We start from the raw sequence: 24,178 nt of genomic DNA on the forward strand, positions 1-24,178 counted from the left end.
CCACGCAGCCCTTCCCACTAATCTCCCTCCCAACACTAATCTCTGGAAGCAGCCTAAGTGCCACACCTGCCCCAAACACCTGGATGGTGAGGCAACAACTCATCTGCAAATCCACTGGGGTCACCTAGTGAGTCCGGTGCTCCCAGTGCAGCCTCCTCTACACTGGTGAGACCCGTGGTAAGTCCGTCAAGCACCTCCACTCCAACTTCCCAGTGGCCATACATTTTAATTCCGATTCCCTTTTCAGTTCTGACAAGTGGAGGAGTAGCACCTTACAGTACATTCCTCCAACCGGGTGGCACGAATATCGATTTCTCATTCCGGTAGAAAAATTACCCCTCCACCCCTTCCCTCTTCCCCTATTCCCTATTCTGATCTTTTTCCTCATCTCACCTGCCTATGACTTTTTCCTAGGTCCCGTTCTCCTTCCCTTTCTCCTAAGGTCCACCCTCCTCTCCTATCAGATTCCTTCTTCTCCAGCCCTTGACCTTCCCCACCCACCTGGCTTCTCCTATCCCCTTCTACCTAGCCTCTGTGTCCTCCCCCAACCTTCTTATTCTGTCGTCTTCCCCTTTCCTTCTCAGTCCTAAAGGATCTCGGTCTGAAATGTCGACTGTTATTCATTTCCATAGATGCTGCCTGACCTGCTGAGCTCCACCAGGACTTTGTGGGTGTTGCTCTGGATTCCGAGCACCTGCAGACTTGCTCGTGTTTACAGTTTGCTCCTTCAGTACAGCCTGGGCTGGGGGCATGGGTCTCTGAGATGCGGCAGCAAGCAATCTGCTAGAGGAACTCGATGGGTTGGGCACCCTCACACCACTGAGCTCCTCCAGCAGATCGTCGATGCTGATCCCAGCAACTGTGGTCTCTCACGTTTCTGAGGTGGGGCACAACCCAAGGATACAACTAGTTCCTTCACAGCCTCAGGTTGAGGGGGGTGGCAGCAGCAGAACAGGAAATTTAGCAACGAGGCAAAAAGCCTACTCTATCGGCGGCAACGTAACACAGCTAGCCGGGTGTTCCAGTGATGGGGGTTCAATCCCGACCTCCGGCGCTCTCTGCATGCGGAGTTTGCACGCTGTGACAGCACGTGTTTCCCCCAGGTTCTCTGGTTTCCACCCACATCCCGAAGCCGTGTGGGTTGGTGGGTTAATTGTAACTTTCCCACAGTGCGTTGGTGGGTAGAATCCGAGTGGGAATTGATGAGAGTGTGGGGAGAATAAAATGGGATTAATGTGGGATTAGTGTAAACGGGTGGTTGATGTCCAGCATGAACTCGAAGGGCCGAAAGGCCTGTTTCCATGCTGCATGCCTCCATGAGAACTTTCAAAGCGACAATGAATGTTTTCCGGTTTCCTAACTCTCATTCATTTTTTTCCCTGAACCTTCTCTTTTCCCAGGATTCTCAGCTACAATTCCTTACGGTGCATTCCTGTCGCTGCTTTCCAAGGCCTCCACTCTCTCCGGCTCCTGTAAGTCCCGGTTAGCACAGGCACGGTCTCACACGCGCGCACACTGACACTAGCCGCAGTCAGCCCTCGGCTGGGGCACAGTACTCAGCTCTGGTCACCAGGCTTTATGGCGGAGGTCCAGAGGAGATTCGGTTGACCAAGTCCAGTTATGGTGGGGGCTTCAGTCCAGCCCTCTCCCAGATAGATCAAGAGAAGATAATGGGCTACTACAGATTACCGGTCCCTGGTACATCCTCGCGTCTGGGTTGAGTTGATTTACCAGAGGAAGGTCTCTAAAGCTATCCCCATCTCTCCCTCTCAAACTGCCGGAGGAACTGAGCAGGCCACAGCAGCTTGTTATAGGCAGCATGGCAGCTGTGCAGCACCGATCACTGATTGGGGTTCGATTCCTGCTGCTGCCCGTAAGGAGTTCGTACGTTCTTCCCGTGACCGCGTGGGTTTTCTCCGCTGGCATTCCAAAGATGTACAGGTTAGGGTTAGTAAATTGTGGGCATGTTGGGTTGACGCCAGAGGCAGCCAAAACTCACGGGCTACCCCAGCACATTCAGCAACTGCGTTGGCCGTCGATGCAAACGACTCATTTCAGTGTATGTTTTGAAGTTTCAATATACATGTGACAAATAAAGCTAATCTCTGATCTCTTTAGCACCTGTGGAGGGAAAGGAATTGTCGTTGTTTCAGGTGTCAGCGTCCCCCCCACACACCCCCAACCCCTACCCCCTACTTGTGCTGTTTGGCCTCCCCTCCCCCTGAGTTTGATTGCTGTTGAAGATAATCGCACAAGCAGTTTGCAGTGTCTCCTCATCTCTCTGCTGGAGAAGGTGTAAGGTGTGTGTGTGTGTGTGTGTGTGTGTGTGTGTGTGTGTGTGTGTGTGTGTGTGTGTGTGTGTGTGTGTGTGTGTGTGTGTGTGTGTGTGTGTGTGTGTGTGTGTGTGTGTGTGTGTGTGTGTGTGTGTGTGTGTGTGTGTGTGTGTGTGTATTTATACTTGAACGTACTTACCTGGCGGGACACCTTGATCAGAAAAGTGGTTCTCCCATCGCGAGTCTATCCTATTGCAGTTTGGTTGTGCAGACGCATGTGACGTCCCCAAATGTGGGGCACTCAACTTCAAAATTTGTGTTAGTTGGGGACTGTGTTTCTGCTTTCTGGGCACCATGGTAGCGTAGCGGTTAGCACGATGCTATTACATCTTGGGGAGGTCAAGATTGATTTCTGGTGCCTTCCCTAAGGAGTTTGTACGTTCAACCTGTGACCCGTGCATTTTCTCCAGGTGCTCCAGTTTCCTCCACAGTCCAAAGACGTCCTGGTTAGTAGGGTAATTGGCCATTGCAAATTGATCTCTGATTAGGCTAGGGTTAAATAGGTGTGTTGCTGGTCAACGCAGCTCATTGGGCCAAAAGGCTATGTTCCACATTGTATTTCTAAATAAATAAATTTATAAATTGAAAGTTCGAAGTAAATTTATTGTCAAAGTACTTGTATGTCACCATTTACAATGCTGAGGTTCATTTTCATGCAGACATACACAGTAAGTCCAAGAAACACAATAGAATCAATGACAGAGCACACCCAAAATGAAGGACAAACAACCAGTGTGCAAAAGACAACAAACTGTGCAAATATAAAAATGAAAAGAAAAACAATAAATATCGGAAACATGAGATGATGTGTCCTTGAAAGTGAGTCATAGGTTGTGGGAACAGTTTAGTGCTGGTGAAGTTATCCCCTAATGTTCAAGCATCTGATTCTTGAGGTGTAATAACTGTTCCTGAGGCACCTGTACCTTCTTCCTGATGACAAAGGTGTGAAGAGAGCATGGGCTGGGTGGTGGGGGTCCTTGTTGGTTCCCTGCGACAGTGTTCAATGTAGATGCGCTCAGTGGTGGGAAGGGCTTTACCCGCGATGGACTGGCCATATTCACTACTTTTCGTACAATTTTCTGTTCAAGGGCATTGGTGTTTCCATACCAAGCTGACAATATACTCTCCACCACACATCTATAGAAGTTGGTCAGAGTTTTAGATGTCATGTCAAATCTTCTAAGGAAGGTGATACACTCCCATGCTTTCTTTGTAATTGCACTGACGTGCTAGGCCCAGGACAGCTCCTCAGAAATGCTAACACCGAGCAATTTCAAGTTGCTGACCCTCTCCACCTCCAGAGGATTGGTTCTGGTTTCCTCCTCCTGACGTCAATTATCAGCTCCTTGGTCTTGCTGACATCGAGTGAGAGGTTGTTGTTGTGGCACCACTCAGCCAGGTTTCCAGTCTCCCTCCTGTATGCTGATTCGTCACCACCTTTGATTTGGCCACTGACACTGATGTCATCAGCAAATTTGAATATAGCGTTCGAGCTGTGCTTAGCCACTGTCACAAGTGTAAAGTGAGCAGAACAGAGGGGTGAGCACACAGCCTCGTGAGGCACCTGTAATGATGGAGATTGTGGAGGAGATGTTGTTGCCAATCCAAACTGATTGGGTTCTGCAAGTGAGGAAGTCAAGGATCCAATTGCACAAGGAGGATTTGAGGCCAAAGTCTTCAAGCTTATTGATTAGTCCTGAGGGGATGATGGTATTGAATGTTGAGCTGTAGTCTGTAAAGAGCATCCTGATGTATGCATCTTTGCTGTCCAGATGTCCCAGGGTTGAGTGGAGCCAATGAAGTGGCATTTGCTGTGGACCTGTTGTACCAGTAGGCAAATTGGAGTGGATCCAAGTCGCTTCTCAGGCAGGAGATGATATGCTTTATCAACAGCCTCTTGTGGCACTTCATCAGGTGGATATAAGAGCTACTGGATGCTAGTCATTGAGGCATATTACCACAATCTTCTTATGCACTGATATAATTGAAGTCTGCTTGAAGTAGGTGGGTACCTCAGACTGCTGAAGCGAGAGGCTGAAGATCTCAGCAAACACTTCAGCCATTGATCAGCACAGGCCTTTCATACTCGGCTAGGTATCTTATCTGGGCTGGATGCTTTCTGTGGGTTCACCCTCCTGAAGGATGCTCAGAGACTGAACTGACAGGGTCATCAGGGGCTGTGTTCTGACAGTCAAAGCGAGCATTGATGGATCATCTGGGACTAAGCCTTATTGTTGCCTATGTCGCTCGGTTTCACTTTGTACAAGGTGATAGCATTCAAGCCCTGCCTAGATCTGTTGAATAACGGATTGCCTCAGTCTTCAAGGAGAGCAGCGAGGCTTGTCTAGGATGCAGAGCTTTGAAGAAGAGTAAAGAATGGATACAGCAGGAAACACAGACAGCCTTAGAAGAAAGCCGATAATTAAGAAGAAAGTGTTAGATACAAAGTCAACCCAAATTAAGGTGAATTTTCAACTAGTATACACTGAAGCGAACAAGAATGTGAAGAGTCTTTCTAAGAAAGGATAAGAGAATCCACATGGAAGTCCTTGAGTGGAGGCCGGAGCAGCAGCCAATTGAAGTGACCAGGAAATGTATACAAGATTTCAAAATTGTTACAGTATGTGTAAAGTTCCAGGCCAGATCCAGTAGTCCTGTGAGAGAGAAGGATGGTCTGCTTTTGACAACTGAGAAAGAGCAAGAAGCATGATGGACAGAGTATTTCAGAGAATTACTGAATAGAGCACCACTTGATGAAAACCTGAGATACAAGAGGCAACAAAGGACTTCAACACAGACCCACCCAAGAAAGAAGAGATTGTTGCTGCGATTAAATCATTAAAGAACAGCAAAGCTCCAGGACGTGACAATTTGAATGGTGACCTGTTCAAGGCTGAACCAAAATTTGCAGCAGTTATCCTACAGCCACCGTTTACTATAATCTGGGACTGGGGACAAGTACCCAAGTACCAGATAAAGGGAGTTACTGTTAGGGTCCCTACGAAAGGAGCACTTAGTGATTGCAACAACGGGCGTGGCATCGCACTTTTGTCAGTGCCCAGCAAGATTCTCACCAGTCATTATCCAGAGGATTAAAGATGCTGTCGATGTGTGCTTGAGGAAGGAGCAAGCTGGTTTCAGGAAGAACAGAAGCTGTGCTGACCAGATCTTCACGCTGTGTAACATCACAGAACAGAGTGGCAGAGACAACTGTATGTGAATTTTGTAGACTTTAAAAAAGCTTTGATAGCATCCACAGGGAGAGCCGCTGGTGAATTCTCAGATCATGTGAGATCCCCTCCAAAATTGTTCAGCGTATCCAGAGTTGCTGTGCTAATTTCACCTGCACAGTCGAGGACTGCAATTTGAACCTTGAAGTCAAAACAGGAGTCAGGCAAGGCTGTGTGATGTTGGCAATTTTGCTTAACCTTGTGATTGACTGAGTTATGAGGCAGATAACAAAAGATAAGATGGTGAACTCCATTTTCTACTTTGGAAGACCTTATCTTTGCAGATGACCTCACAGTACTGTCACATACACACCAGCCCATGCAGGAGAGAGCTCAGAGCCTGTGGACCTTTGGTGGACAGGTTGGACTCAGAGTCATCCAGAGAAAGACTAAGACCATGAATGTCAATGTACAGCCTCCTCCTCCTGTCAAGGCATAAGGCATCAACTTACCCAGCACTGGAAGATTCATCTACCTGGAACAGCATCATTCCAGGTGGGACCCGGGACGACATCCAGTGCAGACTCAGTAAATCTAGAAATGTCTTCAGATCAATGAGCAACATATGGGGATCAGCCAAGTATAGCGTCCATGCCAAGGTGAAGCTGTACCAGAGTTGCATTCTGTCCACACTCTTGCATGGGTCAGAGAGCGAACCTTGTGAAGCTGTCATCATTCCACACCTAGAGCCTCTGGAAGATCCTCCATATTTTCTAGCCAAGAAAGATCTCCAACCACACACTACTCCTTCAGTAACATCAAGAGGACATGGCCACAGTCATCCTGAGGAAATGTTGGAGATGGGATGAGAAGAGAGGCCAACTCAATCAAGACAGCACTTCATTGGACCACTGAAGGGGGAGGCCAAAAACAACTCGGCAGAAATGAGGACCCTGAACCACACCTGGGGCACAGCAGAGAAGATGGCCAAGGACAGACAGAGATGTAGGACCTTCATTGCTGCCCTAAGTGCCAGAGGCATAATGGGCAGTCAGTAAGTAAGCAGAGCTATCGAACGTCCTGCAGTGATTCAAGTTTGGTCTGGAATTGCCACCACACATGAGGTGGCTTTTTAGAGATCATACCTGGGCTTTTTGTATCTTACTTGGTCGCCAGACCTGAATGCCACTGATCTAGCCCTCAGAAGATCGTGGGTCTCATGCTTCATCCAGGACCTCTGGTTGGGGACTATTCTGAATGATTTTGTGGGAACGTAGAAACATAGACATAAAAACATAGAAACATAGAAAAGCTACAGCACAATACAGGTCCTTCGACCCACAAAGCTGTGCCCAACATGTCCTTACCTTGGAAATTACCTAGGGTTACCCATGGCCCTCTATTTTTCTGAGCTCCATGTAGCCAACCAGGAGTCTCTTAAAGGACCCTATCGTATCCGCCTCCACCACCATTGCCGGCAGCCTATTCCAAGCACTCACCACTTTCTGCAGAAAATCTCACCCCTGACATCTCCTCTGTACCTACTTCCAAGCATCTTAAAACTATGCCCTCTCTTGCTAGCTATTTCAGCCCTGGGAAAACCCTCGGACTATCCACACGATTAATGCCTCTCATCATCTGTACACCTTTATCAGGTCACCTCTCATCCTCCGTCGCTCCAAGGAGAAAAGGCCGAGTTTACTCAACCTATTCTCATAAGGCATGCTCCCCAATCCAGGCAACATCTTTGTAAATCTCATACTTTTCATGAGTAAGAACATACTCACCTAGGACTATTCTTATAAGATATGTGACAACCATTATGATTTCAGTCAGATTCTCTGATGAGTCATTGAACATTTTACTGACTTGAAGCAATCGTGTAGCAACCCTCTGCCTCCTGCAACTACCTCTTTGTTGTCCTAATCCCCGGAGTCTTGCTCTTTAGCCTCTGTGTTTATGTAAGTAGAAGGACAGCCAAATGATCAGATTTCTCAACATGTGGTCTGGGTGTGGAACTGTAGGCATTTGTTATTGTAGTACAGCCGTGGTTCGGTGTATTGGGACCCCTGGTGCTGCATGTTATATGCTGGTGATAATTAGGCATAGCTTCCTTTAAACAAGCTTGATTGAAGTTCCCAGCTATAATTTCAAATGCATCTGGTTTCTTGATTGGTGATGACAGCCTTCAAAATCTTGAGTGCCTCATTAACGTCAGTCTTTGGTGGTATGTAAACTGCAGTTAAGATCAGGGAGAAGAACTCTCTTGGTAAGTAAACCGGTCAGCACTTAATCGTTAGATAGTCCAGGTCAGGGGAACAAGCGTATGGCAAAATTGCCATGACCGAGCACCAGAAAAAGTTAATCATGAAACACAGACACGTACCTTTTGCCTTCTCTGAATCAGCAGTTCAATCCATCCTGTGTATCCTGGGTCTTACCAACACATCAGGCATGTTCAGAGTGAGCCACGTCTCTGTGAAATGTAGAACACAGCAATTCCTCATTTCCCTCCAATACAGCAATCTTGCTCACAGGTCCTCAGTCTTGTTCTCCAGTGTCTGTACATTTGCTAACAAGATATTAGGTAGAGGGAGTTTCATTCCTTGGCATCTCGGTGTGACTGAGTCCATCCCTCCCTCTCTTCTGACCATGGCAATGTACCTCCGTCCACTTAAAGGTGCTGTACCTGCGTGCCCAAGAGTTAATTTGCCAAGTCCTTCAGAAGGTCGTGAAATCACTAGTTCATTGGGACGGTTCAAAAATACATTGATTAAAGGGAAATTACAGGCTGTAGATTGCCACGATAGTAGTTCAGAAGAGATATGTTTAGAAGTTTTGTAAGCAGCCCGCAACACGTCGCCATAGTTCACTTGTGGCATCTTGCCAATAAATAGAACATTGCACAGGCTCACAGTGCTGTGCCAACTTTTTAACCTACTGTAAGATTAAACTAACTTTCCCTCCTATATAGCCTTTCATTGTTTAACATCTATTCAAGAGTTTCTTAATTGGGTTTATTACTGTCACATGTATTAAGATGCAGTGAAAAGCTTGTCCAGCATACTGATCATAGAGATGAAATCAATACAAAGTGCATTGCGGTAGAACAAGATAAAACATTAACAATGCAGAATAAAGTGCAAAAACCGCAGAAATAATGCAGTACAGGTAAATAATAAAGTGCAAAATCATAATGAGGTAGATTGTGAGGTCAAGAGTTCATCTTATTGTACCATTTAATAGTTTTATTACAGTTGTGTAGACGCTCCCCATGAGTCTAATGGTCCATGCTTTCAGGCTTTTGTATCTTCTTCCCAGTGGGAGCGGAGAGAAGAGGGAATGTCCAGGGTCTTTGTTATACTGAGCTAGCAAGGCATGTAGACAGAGGCGAGTCTGGTTTCGGTGTCCATAACTTTCTGCAGTTTCTTGTCGTTCCAAGCTGCGGCACATCTGGACAGAGTGCTTTCTATGGTGCATCAATAAAAATTGGCGAGGGTCAAGAAGGACATGCCAGATTCCTTTTGCTTCCTGTGGAAATAGAATGAGTCATGGTATTTCAATGGGATCACCCTCCCCCCCACGATAGGCTAGGGTATTGAAAGACCAGGATGGAGGGGATGTAGAGTGGATGTTTCCAGTGGTGGAGGGGTCTAGGTCTAGAGGACACAGTCTCACTATAGAAGTTTGGCCCTTTAGAACAGAGATGAGAAAGAGATTCTTTAGGGTGGTGTATCTGTGGAACTCGTTGCCATGGGTGGCTGTCAAGCCCTAGACATTGGGTGTATTTAAAGTGGAGGTTGATAAAACAAAAGAGCAGAAGAAATAGCAGCAGAATTCGGCCATTTGGCCCACCTAGTCTGCTCCACCATTCCATTCATTATCCTTCTCAGCCCCATTCTCCTGCCTTCTCCCCATATCCTTGGATGCCCTGACTATACCCAATGACTTGGCTTCCAAGCAGTCTGTGGCAATGAATTCCACAGTTTCACTACCCCCTGGCTAAAGAAATACCTCATCTCTGTTCTAAAGCAATGTCCTTGTATTCTGTGTATGTGCCCTCTGGCCCTAGACTCTCCATCTATAGGAAACATCCTCTCCACATATACTCTATCTAGACCTCTCAATGTTTGATAGGTTTTAATGGGATCCCCCCTCATTCTTCTAAACTCCAACAAGCACAGGTCCAGAGCCTTCAAACACTCCTCATATATTAACCTTTTCATTCCTGGAAGCATTCTGGTGAGCCTCCTCTGAACCCTCTCTGATGCCAGCACGTCCTTTCTTACATAATGGGCCCAAAACTGCTTAGGATGCTCCAAGTGCATTCTGACTCATACAGCCTCAGCGTTACATCATTCACTGGGCTGTCCTGGTTGGATCAAGAGCCGAATGGTTGAAGGAAAGTGGAGTTTCTGAACCTGGTGGTGTGGGACTTCAGGCTTTTGCAACTGCTGCCCAATGGGAGCTGCGAGATGGCTTGGCCTGGATTAGTATACAACCTCCTTGGACCCTCTCCAATGTCACTACATCTTTTCTTAGATAAGGGGCACAAAACTGCTGAAATACTCCAAGTGCGGTCTGACCATCACCTGCATAAGTGGGTGCTGTCACATAGTGCTACTCACCTGGGCCACTCCAGTAGTCCCACCAGCCTGCCAGTCAGCCTCCTCTGGAGTGGACCCAGGGGCAACGAGTGACCACAACAGCAATCACTCCTGCCCACCAGTGGAGGAGGAGGAGGGGTGATGTTCCTCCATGTACAGGAACTGGAGATTCCGTGGGTAGGAAGATTCTGTGTCAGATCATTATCCCAGTGGTCTCCATCCTCACTCACATCAGGACATGGGGATGGGTTCTTGATTGGTTAGGGCGTCAAAGATAAAAGGCGAGTCAGGAGAATGGGGTTGGGAGGGATAATGAATCAGATATGATGGAATAGTGAAGGAGACTCGATGGGCCAAATGGCTGAATTCTGCTTCTATGCCTTCTGATCTTATGTTGGCCTTTATTCCTTCAGGATTCGGGAAAAGATGCCTTACTGCAATTGTATAGGGCCTTAGTGGTAGCACACTTGAAGTAATGCACACTTGTGTACAATCTTGATCCTTTCCTTCCTTATGAATTATTCCTGGAAATATTTTTTTATTATGAATGAAGTGGGTATTTTGGGGGTTTTTTTGAATAAAAAGGAAAACGCAGTGTATAATGTAGCTCTGTGCAGGAAGACAAGCAAGAACCACGAGGAGGTAGATTGGGGTGACCGAGGATTTATCTTTAGCGCACAAGAGGTCTGTTTGAGGGTCCTATAAGAGTAGGAGAGATGCTGCCCTGGAGAAATCCATAGCTTTCTGGATGTTCAGGGATTCGAGGGATTTGGGGATAGAGCAGGAACATGTCACTGAGCGGTGGATCAGACACGAGAGGCCGAGGGGCCTACTCCCATCTCATACATCCTGGTGAGAACCTGAATCAGAGTCGGGCTTATTACTGACATACAATGTGCTGTCAGTTTAGTCTATTTTTGTGGCAGTGGTACCATGAAGTGCAATAAATATATATAAGTAGTGCAGAAAGAGAGCAAATGTAGTGAGGCAGTGTTCATAGGTCATTGATTGTTCAGAGATCAGAATCAGGTTTAACATCACCGCCGTATGTCATGCAATTTGCTGACTTAGCGGCAGCAGAAATCTGATGGCGGAGGGGAAGAAGCTTCTCCTACAGTGTGTCGTGTGTGTCTCCAGGCTCCTGTACCTCCTCCCTGATGGTAGTAATGAGAATAGAGCAGGTGACGGACCTTAATAATGGATGCCGCCTTTTTCAGGCACTACCTTCTGAAGATGTCCTCGACAGTGAGGGCGGGGACGGGGTGGGGTGGGGGGGGGGGGGTGTTGCGTCCATGATGGAGCTTGCTGAGCGTACACCCTTTTCAGCTTTTTCCGATTCTGAGCACGGCACCATCCATCCCAGATGGCGATCCAGGCTGATCCGCCCAGACAGATCTCAGCAGTGAGATATGCTGCCCAGAACCGTAGCTCACATGTTAGTGGGCAGAAGAGATGGGAAGTGTGTGTGTGTGTGGGGGGGTGGGGGGGGGGTGTTGCTGTGGTGAGGATCTAGAGGAGGAAAAATAAATACAGCGAATCACAGCCTCACACCAATAACACCAGCCAAAGCTGCCCTGTGTCTGCTGTGCTGGAGAGAGGAGATGGTGAGGAAGCAGGGATGGGAACTAATTACCTATCTAAACCATAATCTCTGCCTTGTAATGTTTACTGTAGGGTGAGCAGTGTCCAGCAGTCAGAGATGGAGGCAGTGTAATCCCCCCTCCCTTCAAAGCACTGCTGGAGAGCATCTCTAAATTGGCTCTTCTGACTGAGAAGGGCTTCTTGTCCATTCTAAACTCTGTCATTTCAACCTTTCTTTCCCCCGATTCAGCCCCGCGTGCAGAGCCAGGAAGTTCATACCGTCTTTCTAGGAGGAGCTGAGCTTGGCCAGCAAGGACAGCTCCACTGTTCAGCCATAGAGAGAGGAGAGTCCTCTCCCAATTTGTTAATTCAGCAACCCATACCTTGAACATTTGGAAGCACAGTGGTCAAGACCACACTGCTTGTCTGCCTCTCTCCGGTGTGCTTGGACCATATTATGGGCATTTATCTGTTCTTCTCCCCTGTATTTTTCCCTTTATCTCCAGCAGAACCAGTCCATGAATCACTATTCCTTCTGCTTGCTGTGGTACTCTCTTCTCCTAATGTCCATCTCCTGTGGCTCTCCTTCTGCTGCCTGTGTTTGATGTGTGTGTCCCCCCTCTCTCTCGTTCTTTCTTTCTCTTTCTCATTCATTCTTTCTCTCTCCCTCTTCTTTCTATCTTCCTCACTCTCTTTCTCCCCTTCTTTTTACCCCACTTTCTCTCTCACCCTTCCTCCTCTCCCTCCCTCTTCCTTTCCCCCTCCCCTCCTCTCACCCTCTTTCCCTCCCCTCCTTCTCACCCTTCCCCTCCTCTCCTTCTCCCCTCTCCATCCTCCCCTCCCTCACACACAACTTACCTCTTTTCAATCTATAATTACTCTGTAACTCTTGCTCTCACCCCTGCTCTGCCTCTTGACAAACGCCACCTTCACTCGAGTCACAAACTGAAGTCTTTGTGAGGATAAACCAGAACCTGCAGCCCAGGAACAGACCCGTCGGCTCACAATGTTGGGCTGGACTGATTAAACTAGCAATTAAATACCTAACAAAACTGATCCCTCCTGCCTACAGCGTGCCCGTATTCCCCCACTCTCGGCACCACGTTGTGTTCTGGTTCATTTTCCTCAGCTCCATGATACATCTTTTCAGAGACGCTCCCTCACACAGTTGGCACTGACCTGCGGTATGTAGAATGGTTTAATCCGCGGCAAGTGGGGGGTCCTCTAATTCAGTGACAAACTGGCGGATTATTTACCAGGCCAGAGCTTTCATTAGCTCCCTGGAGCGGAGTCACCTGACAACCTGCTGGGAACCCTGCCACTAGATCGTATCCTAATTACAGACCTCCTCCCTCACTGTGCGGAAAGAAGATTAAAGCACTGAGCCTGTGAAATTGACATTTGGAAGTGGGTTGTAGAATATTCATTACCACAAATCGGATACTCAGGCATCAGAGAAAGTGAACAAAGAAATAAAATTTATGCACCAGAACGGGTGGTTACAAGTCTTAGAGTTATACAGAATAGAAACAGGCTCTTCAGCCACTGTATAATTGCTGATCATCCTGCCTGTCTGATTTGCCTACGTTAACTCTGTATCTCTCTATGCCACACACACAAAATGCTGGAGGAACTCAGGAGGTCAGGCAGCATCTGTGCAGGGAAATAAACAGTCGACATTCCGAGCCAAGGCCCTTCATCTGGGCTGGGAAGGAAGGGGGCAGAAGTGGGCGAGGGGAGGTATACGTGCTGGCAGGTGATAGGCGAGGCCAAGTAAGGGGAAGGGCGGGTGGGTGCCGGAGAGGGGACGTGGAGCAAGAAGCTGGGAGATGATAGGTGGAAGAGCTAAAGGGCTGAAGAAGAAGGAGTCTGATAGGAAAGGAGGAGAGACTCTAGATGGAGGAGATAGGCAGGTGAGGACTGGAGAAGTGCTGAAGATCCAGAGAGAAGGAGGGAGGAGGGAAATTACTGGAAGTCAGAATAATCAATATCCATGCTGTCTTGTTGGGGGCTACCCAGATGGACTATGAGTTGTTGCTCCTCCAACCCAGGTTTGGCCTCATCACGGCTGTAGAGGTGACCATGAACAGACGTGTCAGAAATGGAAAGCTGAAGTGAAATGGGTAACCACTAGCATGTCTCTAAATACCTTTTTCCCTTCTTTGTCTACTCCATTTATCTGAGAAGATAGCATCAAGCTCAAGGACAGTTTCTACCCCAATGTCATAACCCTATAATCCTTGACCTCACTATCAACCTTGCACTTTATGGTTTCCCTGCACTTGGTACAATTAATTCTGCATTCTGTTGTTGTTCTAGCTCAACGCACTGTGTAATAATTTGATGTGTATGAGCAGTGCAGCTTTCACTGTATCTCAATACATGTAGCAACAGCCAGCCCATACCATTTCAGATCCCCCACCTGTCGCTGTCTCCCAGCTTAGTGGTAAGGCATGGTAGTGTAAGGGTCAGTGCCAGCAATCACCCATCCGGGTTCAAACAGAAGGGGTTAACTACACTCAACTTCACTTGACCCAGCATTGAAATGTTCCCACAACCAATGATCTCTTTTTCAAGGTCTCATCTTCTCACTACTTGTTGCTATTTAATTATATTTGCATTTGCACCATTTGTTGTCTTCTGCACTCAGGTTGATCTTTCGGTGATCTTGTTATAGTTACTGTCCTATAGATTTGCTGAGTATGCCCACAGGAAAATGAATCTCAGGATTGTAGATGGTGACATATGTGTACTCTGATAATAAAATTGACTTTGCACTTTGATTTCTGAATGTGCAGGTTAGGATTAGTAAACTCTGGGCATGCTAAGCTGACACCAGAGACCTGGTGACACTTGGACTGTCCTGGTCGTTGACACATTTCACTGTATGTATCGATGGTCAGTATCTCCATTCTGACTCCACTTGCCTGCCTGTTAGCTTCTACACTCGATGCCCTGACTGATGGGACGGTTTAGGCTGACAGGCGTTTTTAAGGGGAAGCGGTAATTACATGAGGGAGGGGGGAAATATGAGGGTGTGCCAGAGGCGGGGAGGAGGGGGAGATGGTTGAGAGGGTTCTCCTGTCGGATGTGCACCAGCGGCACAGACCTCTGCTGTGAAACCCGTGGCCTGGGTCACACTGATGAGCAGAGCCTAAGGCAAATGGCTGCATGCTGGAGTTCAGGAATGAGAACGAGAGGGAGAACCACACACACATCAAAAACAAGCCGGCAGGCTGAAGGTGGCGAGAAGGCAAACACCAGAGGGCATATGTACAAAATTAAGTGAGGGAAGTTTAGGGGAGACGTCAGGGGTAAGTTTTTTACACAGAGGTTTGTGAGTGCCTGGAATGACTTGCCAGCGATGGTGGTGGAGGCTAAAACATTAGGGGTATTTAAGAGCCTCTTGGACAGGCACATGGATGAAAGAAAAATGGAGGGTTATGGGGTAGTGTGGGTTTAGTACTTTTTTTAAGGATTATATGGGTTGGCACAACATAGAGGGCTGAAGGGCCTGTACTGTGCTGTAGTGTTCTATGGTTCTGAGGGAGAGGGAGAGGGAGAGGGAGAGGGAGAGGGAGAGGGAGAGAGAGAGAGAGAGAGAGAGAGAGAGAGAGAGAGAGAGAGAGAGAGAGAGAGAAAGAGAAAATGTGGGGAAGAATTATTAGAATTGAATTATTATGATCACATGCACTTGTTTTGCATATTGTTCATACAGTTCACACTGTATTAAGGTTATACAAGGTAAAACAATAGCAGAATGCAAAATACAGTGTTACAGTGACAAAGAAAAATCATTACAGGTAGATAGTAAGGTACAATGTCATAATGAGGCCCATTATGAGGTAACGACAGAAGGGGAGAGAGAGATAAAGAGGGGGAGAAAAAGGGAGAGAGAGAGACAGACAGACAGACAGAAAGAATGAGGTAGGAAATGGAAATAGAACCATAGAACATTACAGCACAGAAACAGGCCTTTTGGCCCTTCTTGGCTGTGCCGAACCATTTTTCTGCCTAGTCCCACTGACCTGCACCCGGGCCATGTTCCTCCAAACCCCTCTCATCCATATACCTGTCCAAGTTTTTCTTAAATGTTAAAAGTGAGCCCGCATTCACCACTTCATCTGGCAGCTCATTCCACACTCCCACCACTCTCTGTGTGAAGAAGCCCCCCCCCCCACCCAATGTTCCCTTTAAACTTTTCCCTCTTCCCCCTTAACCCATGTCCTCTGGTTTTTTTCTCCCCTAGTCTCAGTGGAAAAAGCCTGCTTGCATTCACTCTGTCTATTCTATTGTTTCTTGGATTCACTGAGTATGTCCACAAGAAACAGATCTCAGAGTTTTATATGGTAACATATATGCACTTTGGTAATAAATTTAATAAGTAGGGAATTTAAATTTAAGTAATTAAATAAATGCAAATTTTAAAATAAACTCATTTCAACAGTGAGCATGAAACCACCGGAATGTCATAAAGCCACTTTGATTCATGAATGTCCATCAGGGAATCTTACATTGCATGGCCTATTTTTGACTCCAGATCTACCAAACTCTTTAACTCGTAACTCTCTCCTCTACTTTGTGTGGGCCGAATGAGCAAACAGTCTAGTTGTTGCCAATGGCATCCACATACATTGAAGAATAAAACAATAAAAAGTATATATTGTGCAGAATACAAGGAGAACCCTTTTGTTCTTCTTCCAACTGGCTATAGTCAGGCACCCTCAAGACTCTGGTCATGCTGACAAAGCAGATTTTACAGACTACTGGAATAGAAAGAGAGAAAGAACATGCACGGTAGAATCAGGTTTATTATCACTGACATGCCGTGAAATTATGATAGGGTACAAAGATAAATAAATCGTGCAAAAGCGGATTAGTGATGTGGTGCCCTTGGAATTAATAACAGGCAGAAGATGGAGATTCCTAGGCTTAGAATCATACAGCACAGAAACAGGTCCTTCAGCCCATCTAAGTCCATGTTGATCATCAAGCTCCCATGTACACTGATCACTTTTATTGGGTACATTTAAAATGGAAGTTGATAGGTGTGTCATTAGTAAGGTTCCGAGGAGAAAGCAGAAGAATGGGGTTGAGAGAGAAAATAAATCAGCATGATCAAATAGTGCAGCAGGTTTGATGGGCCAAATGGCCTAATTCTGTGTCTTAAGGGCTTAGCTCACCTGTAATTCAAGATCAATTTACAGTGGCCATTTAACCGCCCAAACTATCTAGGAAAAAAGTAACCCACTTGATTAGAACCTTGCCCAGCATCCTAAAGCTTTGATGATGGGCGTGGCCTTCTAGAAGCAGTGCCTCCTGTAGTTAGAGCCGATGGTATGGAGGGACAGACCCATGACGTACTAGGCTGTTCACTACTCCCTGCAGCTTCTCACCAGACCAATCAGTGTCAGACATAGGAATGACATGGGCTGAACATCAAATCATCTGAGTGTAGGTAACGCCTCGGTAGTGGGGATGTTGGCCTGTTGGAGAACACTGATGAGATACTTCATCTCTCCTTCCAGTGACATTGGAGGATTTTGCCGAGATTATTAGTGGTGGCTTTCCAATGGCTTGAGGTGCCTGCTACTGGCCTCAAGGGTACACAGGCCCAAGGACCACTGCTGCCCAGGCAGCTACTGGTTTTGGGCCAAATCTGAGCTGCATGATATCTAAAAAATTACTCTGTTAAAATAAGAAACATAAAACAATTAATTAAAGTTCAAAGTAAATTTGTTATCAAAGTTCAGATACTGTCTATTATCATATGCAACCTTGTGATTCATTTTCTTGCAGGCATATTCAATAAACCATAATAGAGTAATAACCATAATATCATCAATGAAAGACCACACCAACTCAGGTGTTCAACCAGTGTGCAAAAGACAACAAACTCTGCAAATGCAAAAGGAAATAAATAAGTAAGCAATAAATATCAAGAACATGAGGCAGAAGAGTCCTTGAAGGTTTGCCCATAGGTTGTGCGATCATTTCAGTGATGGGGCAAGTGAAGTTATCCCCTTTGGTTCAAGAACCAGATGGTTGAGGGGTAATAACTGTTTCTGAACTGATGGTGTGAGTCCTGAGGCTCGTGCACCTGCTTCCCAATGGCAGCAGTGAGAAGAGAGCATGGCCTGGATGGTGAGGGTCCCTGACGATGGATGCTGCTCTCCAGTGACAGAGCTCCTTGTATATGTGCTCAATGGTGGGGAGGGCTTTATCCGTAATTGACTGGGTCATATCCACTGATTTTTGTAGGATTTTCTGTTCAAGGGCACTGGTGTTTCAATATCAGGCTGTGATGCAGCCTGTTAATATACATACTCTCCACCACACATCAATAGAGGTTTTAGATCTCATACTTAAGGAAGTTCAGACACGGTAGTACTTTCTTCATAATTGCACTTACGTGCTGGGTCCAGGGCAGCTCCTCCAAAGTGATAACATCAAGGAATTTAAAGTTGCTGATCTTTTCCACATCTGATCCTTCCATGAGGACTGGCCCATAGACCTCTGGTTTCCTCTGAAGTCCATAATTATCTCCTTGGTCTTGCTGACAAAGGTTGTCATGGCACCACTCAACCAGATTTTCAATCTCCCTGCTATATGCTGATTTGTCACCAGCCTTGATTCAGCCTACGACAGTGGTGTCATCAGCAAATTTGAATATCACATTGGAGCTGTGCTTAGTTTCACAGTCATAAGTGTAAAGAGAGTAGAGCAGGGAGCCGAGCACACAGCCTTGTGGTGCACCTGAGCTGATGGAGATTGTGGAGGAGATGTTGTTGCCAATCCAAACTGACTGCAAATGAGGAAATCAAGGATTCAATTGCAGAAGGAGGTATTAAGGCCAAAGTCTTGAAGTTTATTGATGATTGAGGGAATGATGATATTTGATGACGAGCTGACATCATTAAAGTGCATCCTGAAGTACGTATCTTTGTTATCCAGACATTGCAGGGTTGCAAATGATGATGATGATGATGTCGACTCAGGCCTGAGAGGCCAGCGTCGGGCATTTTCACGCCTTACAAGGCGCGGGATGAAAGACTGTGTGGCGCACCACTCCTCACACAGACATTTCGCAGTATTTTTCTTTATTTTATGAGATCGAGTTGCGAGCTCAACACTCAACCCGGCACGGATGGAAAGCGTACTTGGGAACGGCCCGACTGGATTCGAATCCGGGATCCTCCGTTCCGGAGTCCAGCGCTGATGTCACTGCGCCACCAGCCAACCTTGCAATAACCATAATATAACGGTTGCAAAAGTAATGCAAAAAGCAAGTTAATGTTCATAGGTTCATGGACCGCTCATAAATCTGATGGCAGCTGTTCCTGAAACATTAAGTGTGGGTCTTCAGGCTCCTGTACCCCCTCCCTGATGGAGGGCATGTCCCAAGTGGTGAGGATCCTTAATGATGGATGCCGCCTTCTTGAGGTATCACCCTTTGAAGGTGACCTTGATCGTGGAGAGGCTAGTGCCAGGATGGAGCTGGCTGTGTTTACAACTTTCCTATCCTGTGTGCTTTGGAGAGTGGAACAGTTAACATTTCAAGTCAGTGACCTTTCATCAGAACTGGATGAAGTCAGAAAGTCGATTCCACCTGATCAGAGACGTTCACTTTATTTTCTCCACCCTCCTCATTCTCCACAACATTAAACACGGTTGGTTTTCCCTGCTGATGATTGGTAATTAACTTGAAATATTAGTTCACTTTCCCTCTGCACAGGTACTGACTGATCGGATGAGATTTTATTTCAGGTTTTTAACAGCTGCAGTATTTTACTTTTGGTGAAAATGGGGGAGGCTGGTTGACTAGGAACCAACGGGAGTGTGTGATGACCCGATTCGCTGGGATTTTAAGTTAAGTTACATTTATGCTTCAATCACCTTAAAGTGGTCATTATCTTCTCTCTCCTGAACTTCCCTCTGCCTCTTCCCACACAGGTCTCTGCACGGCAATGATATCTCCACTCTTCCTAAAGGAATCTTTGCAGATGTGGCTTCCCTCTCTCACCTGTAAGTGAAAGAAATGTTTGCTGAGAATTATGTTGAAGAAAATCTTTACACATTTATCTAATCAGTACATAACCCAGATGGATCGGAAAGTCCCAGACAAGCTATCTAGTTCGGCACGGACTAGAAGGGCCGAGATGGCCTGTTTCCGTGCTGTACTTGTTATATGGTTATAGCTCAGGCCAGGAGCTGTTCTTATTTGGACAGCTCTGAGGTTGATTAACTTCCCTGGTTTAGTGGAGGAAAGGTGACTCTGACCTGTCGGTGGGGTCCTGTACAGTTAAAACGAAGTTTAACGTAAGTTTGAGAACTAACACTTAACCTCTTGTCTGTGCTCAGTATCAAATTTGCCAGCTTGAGGTATCTTACTCTCTCGCGGTACGGAAGCAGAGTGGTTAATACAAGATTTTACAGTACAGATGACCCGGGTTCAATTCCCACCGCAACCTGTAAGGAGTTTATACATTCTCCCCATGACCGCGTGGGTTTCCTCCGGGTGCTCGGGTTAGTTGATGTACCAGTTGGTAGGTTAATTGGTCATTGTAAATTGTCCTGTGATTAGGCTGGGGTTAAATCGGGGAACTGTTGTGCAGCACAGCTCAAAGTGCTGAGAGGGCCTGTTCCTGAGCTGTATCTCAATAAATAAATAAATTCTGTCTATAACAGAACAGCATTTCTGCTTAACGTCCATTTGTCTCATGTTTTGAACATGATACACTCCAGCACAGCAACTGGCCCTTCAGCCCACTATGGTTGTGCCAGCCACGATGCAAAATTAAGCTAAACCCTTCTGCCTACCCTCTATCCGTATTCCAGCATACTCACCCGATCTAAAAATCTCTTGAACACCACTATCATGTCTGTTTCCACTATCACCGCTTGAACCCTGCTCCAGTCACCCAACGTTTTCTTAAAAAAAAACATGCTTCAGGCAAAGGGTGTTGGGCATTTGGGATCAGCTGCCCGAAATAATGGTTGAGGTGGCACATTAACAATGTCTAAAAGCTGTCTTGATAAGTGCAAAACAGGCATGGCATAGAGGAGTTGGGCCAAATGGCCTGTTTCCATACCGTATGAATCTGACACATATCTCCTTTCGCCCCTCACACCTTAAACACATGTACCTGACATTTCTATTCTGGGAAGAAAAAGTTTCTGATAGACTACACTATCTGTACCTCCCATAGTTTTATAAACTTCTGTCTCGTCTCTCCCTCAGCTTCCTCAAACATCCCAAGTTCGTTCAACTTCTCATTTTAGCTCAACCCCTCTACTCCAGGCAGCATCAATTTTGTTTAGCTTACCATCAGTGACACGTTACTGTGAAACAGGCAAAATTTTATATCTAGTAGAATATCTAGTAGTTTTGTAAGCTGCCTGCAAAACGTCACCATGTATTGCCACCACCATCTTGTCCTTGTCATTCTTTGTGTGTAGTTTTTCATTGATTCTATTGTATTTCTTTGTTCTAATGTAAATACTTGCAAGATAATGAACCTCAATGTGGTGACATATACACACTTTGACAATAAATTTACTTTGAACTTTGCAATTTTGTATTAGCATAGAAGCATAGCAACATAGAAAACATACAGCACAATACAGACCCTTCGGCCCACAAAGCTGTGCTGAACATGTCCTTAGCTTAGAAATTACCTAGGGTTACCCCTAGCCCTCTATTTTTCTGAGCTCCATGTACCTGTCCAGGAGTCTCTTAAAAGACTCTAACATATCCGCCTCCACCACTGTCACCGGCAGCCCATTCCACGCACTCACCACTCTCTGCCTAAAAAACTTACCTCTGACATCTCCTCTGTACCTACTTCTAAGCACCTTAAAACTGTGTCCTCGCGTGCTAGCCATTTCAGCCCTGGGAAAAAGCCTCTGACTATCCACATGATTAATGCCTCTCATCATCTTATACACCTCTATCAGGTCACCTCTCATCCTCCGTCACTCCAAGGAGAAAAGGCCGAGTTCACTCAGCCTATTCTCATAAGGCATGCTCCCCAATCCAGGCAACATCCTTGTAAATCTCCTCTGCACCCTTTCTATGGCTTCCACGTCCTTCCCGTAGTGAGGTGACCAGAACTGAGCACAGTACTCCAAGTGGGGTCTGACCAGGGTCCTGTATAGCTGCAACATTACCTCTCAGCTATTAAATTCAATCCCACGATTGATGAAGGCCAGTGCACCGTATGCCTTCTTAACCACAGAGTCAATCTGCGAAGCAGCTTTGAGTGTCCTATGGACTTGGACCCCAAGATCCCTCTGATCCTCCACACTGCCAAGAGTCTTACCATTAATACTATATTCTGCCATCATATTCGACCTACCAAAATGAACCACCTCACACTTACCTGGGTTGAACTCCATCTGCCACTTCTCAGTCCAGTTTTGCATCCTATCAATGTCCCACTGTAACCTTTGACAGCCCTCCACACTATCCATAACACCCCCAACCTTTGTGTCATCAGCAAATTTTCTAACCTATCCCTCCACTTCTTCATCCAGGTTATTTATAAAAATCACGAAGAGAATGGTTCCCAGTACAGATCCCTGAGGCACACCACTGGTCACCGACCTCCATGCAGAATATGACCTGTCTACAACCAGTCTTTTCCTTCTGTGAGCAAGCCAATTCTAGGTCCACAAAGCAAAGTCCCCTTGGATCCCATGCCTCATTACTTTCTCAATAAGTCTTGTATGGGCTACCTTATCAAATGCCTTGCTGACATGATTATCTACTGCTCTAACTTCATCAATGTGTTTAGTCACATCCTCAAAAAATTGCCACTTTGTCACCAGCACTTCAAGTCCTAAACTATCAAGATGTTTCCTTTGTTCTGCCCATCACTCCCCCACCTTCTGTACTACCCCAAACTGACTTGATTTCTCTCTTTCCCAGTTCTGAATGAGAAACATTAGCTCTGTTTCTCCTACTGCAGATGGTGCCTGACCAGCTGGTGATTCCAGCATTTCCGGTTTTTATTTCAGATTTGCAGTTCTCTTGATTTCCAAGAAAGAAAGAAGGAAAGCGGAAAGAGCAGCCTGGGTTACTAAGCACATCTTTCCCTCTCTGCCCCTCTCCGCTTTCCCCAGGGATCATTCCCTCCACGACTCCCTGATCCACACATCCCTCCCTATGGATCACCCACCTACAAACGTAAATGCTACACCTGTCCCTACACCTCCTCTCTTACCACCATTCAGGGCCCCAAACAGTCCTTCCAAGTGAGGCAACACTTCACTTGTGAGTCTGTTGGGGTCATCTGTTGCATCCGGTGCTCCTGGTGTGGCCTCCTCTACATCGGCGAGACCCAACACAGATTGGGGGACCGCTTCATCGAGCACCTATGCTCTGTCCACCACAACAGACAGGATCTCCCAATTGCCATTCACTTCAACTCTGCTTCATATTCCCATTTGGATATGTCCATACATGGCCTCCTCTACTGCCATGATGAGGCCAAACTCAGGTTGGAGGAGCAATACCTCATATACCGTCTGGGTAGTCTCCAGCCCCTTGGCACGAACATTGAATTCTCCAACTTCTGGTAATTCCCTCCCTCTCCCTTCCCCCATCACAGTTTCACTCTGCCTCCTCCTCCAGCTGCCTATCACCTCTCATGAGTCTGCCTTCTTCTACTACCCATAGTGTTTTCCTTTTACTTTCCTTCTTCACCTCTCCTGCCTATCCCCTCCCTGCTACCCCTCCCCCACCCCTTGATCTTTCCTCTGATTGGTTTTCACCTGGCACCTTCCACCCTCCCCCCACCTTCTTTATAGGGCCCCTGCCCCCTCCCTCTTCAGTCCTGACGAAGGGTCTCGGCCCGAAACGTTGACTGCTCCTTTCAACGGATGCTGACCGACCTGCTGAGTTCCTCCAGCTTGTCGTACGTGTTGGATTATTTTTCTCCAGGGAGGGGGTGTTTGAAATGTCAAAGGGTGTTGACGGAGTGGATGTAGAGAGAACATTTCTGCTTGAGGGGAAGAGGGTAAACAGAGACTGGCAGTATCAAACGGCAGAAAAATCCGACAAGTTATTCCAAAGAAACTCACTTTCCCCCAGTGAGTTGGGAAAATATGGAGCTCACTCCCTTGGGGAGGGGTAGGGGTGTGTGGTGTTAATGTGTTTAAAGAGAGACCAAACACAGAAGGGAGGACGGAGGTTCACGGTTTGAGACTGAGATGGGGAATTTTGAGGACAAGTTATAGTGAAGCATAGAAGTCAACACAGAATGGCTGGGCCAAATGGCCTAACTCTTGTCATTACACTTAGCTAAAGTAAGGATATGTTCGGCACAGCATTGTGGGCCGAAGGGCCTGTATTGTGCTGTAGGTTTTCTATGTCTCTATGTATTTCTCAAGCTTGGAATCTCTTAAGTACCTAATATCCAGGGAGGTAGTCTGGAAGAGGGATACAAAATTCTGAGGGTTGCAGATAGGGCAAACACATGCAGTC

At 46.4% G+C, this 24,178-nt stretch overlaps 1 protein-coding gene across 3 annotated transcripts in view; it reads left to right on the forward strand.

Annotated features, from left to right (window-relative positions):
• The window catches only part of LOC140715178 (slit homolog 1 protein-like), a 322,282-nt gene that overhangs the window by 217,148 nt on the left and 80,956 nt on the right, over positions 1-24,178 (forward strand). For all 3 annotated transcript variants that reach the window (XM_073026998.1, XM_073026997.1, XM_073026996.1), the window contains exons 25-26: positions 1,401-1,472; positions 19,645-19,716. In XM_073026998.1, the coding sequence (XP_072883099.1) occupies positions 1,401-1,472; positions 19,645-19,716 (144 nt within the window). The remainder of the gene's footprint in view (positions 1-1,400; positions 1,473-19,644; positions 19,717-24,178) is intronic.

This window comes from Hemitrygon akajei, chromosome 23 (assembly GCF_048418815.1).
Source record: "Hemitrygon akajei chromosome 23, sHemAka1.3, whole genome shotgun sequence".
In the NCBI taxonomy this organism is placed as follows: domain Eukaryota; kingdom Metazoa; phylum Chordata; class Chondrichthyes; order Myliobatiformes; family Dasyatidae; genus Hemitrygon; species Hemitrygon akajei.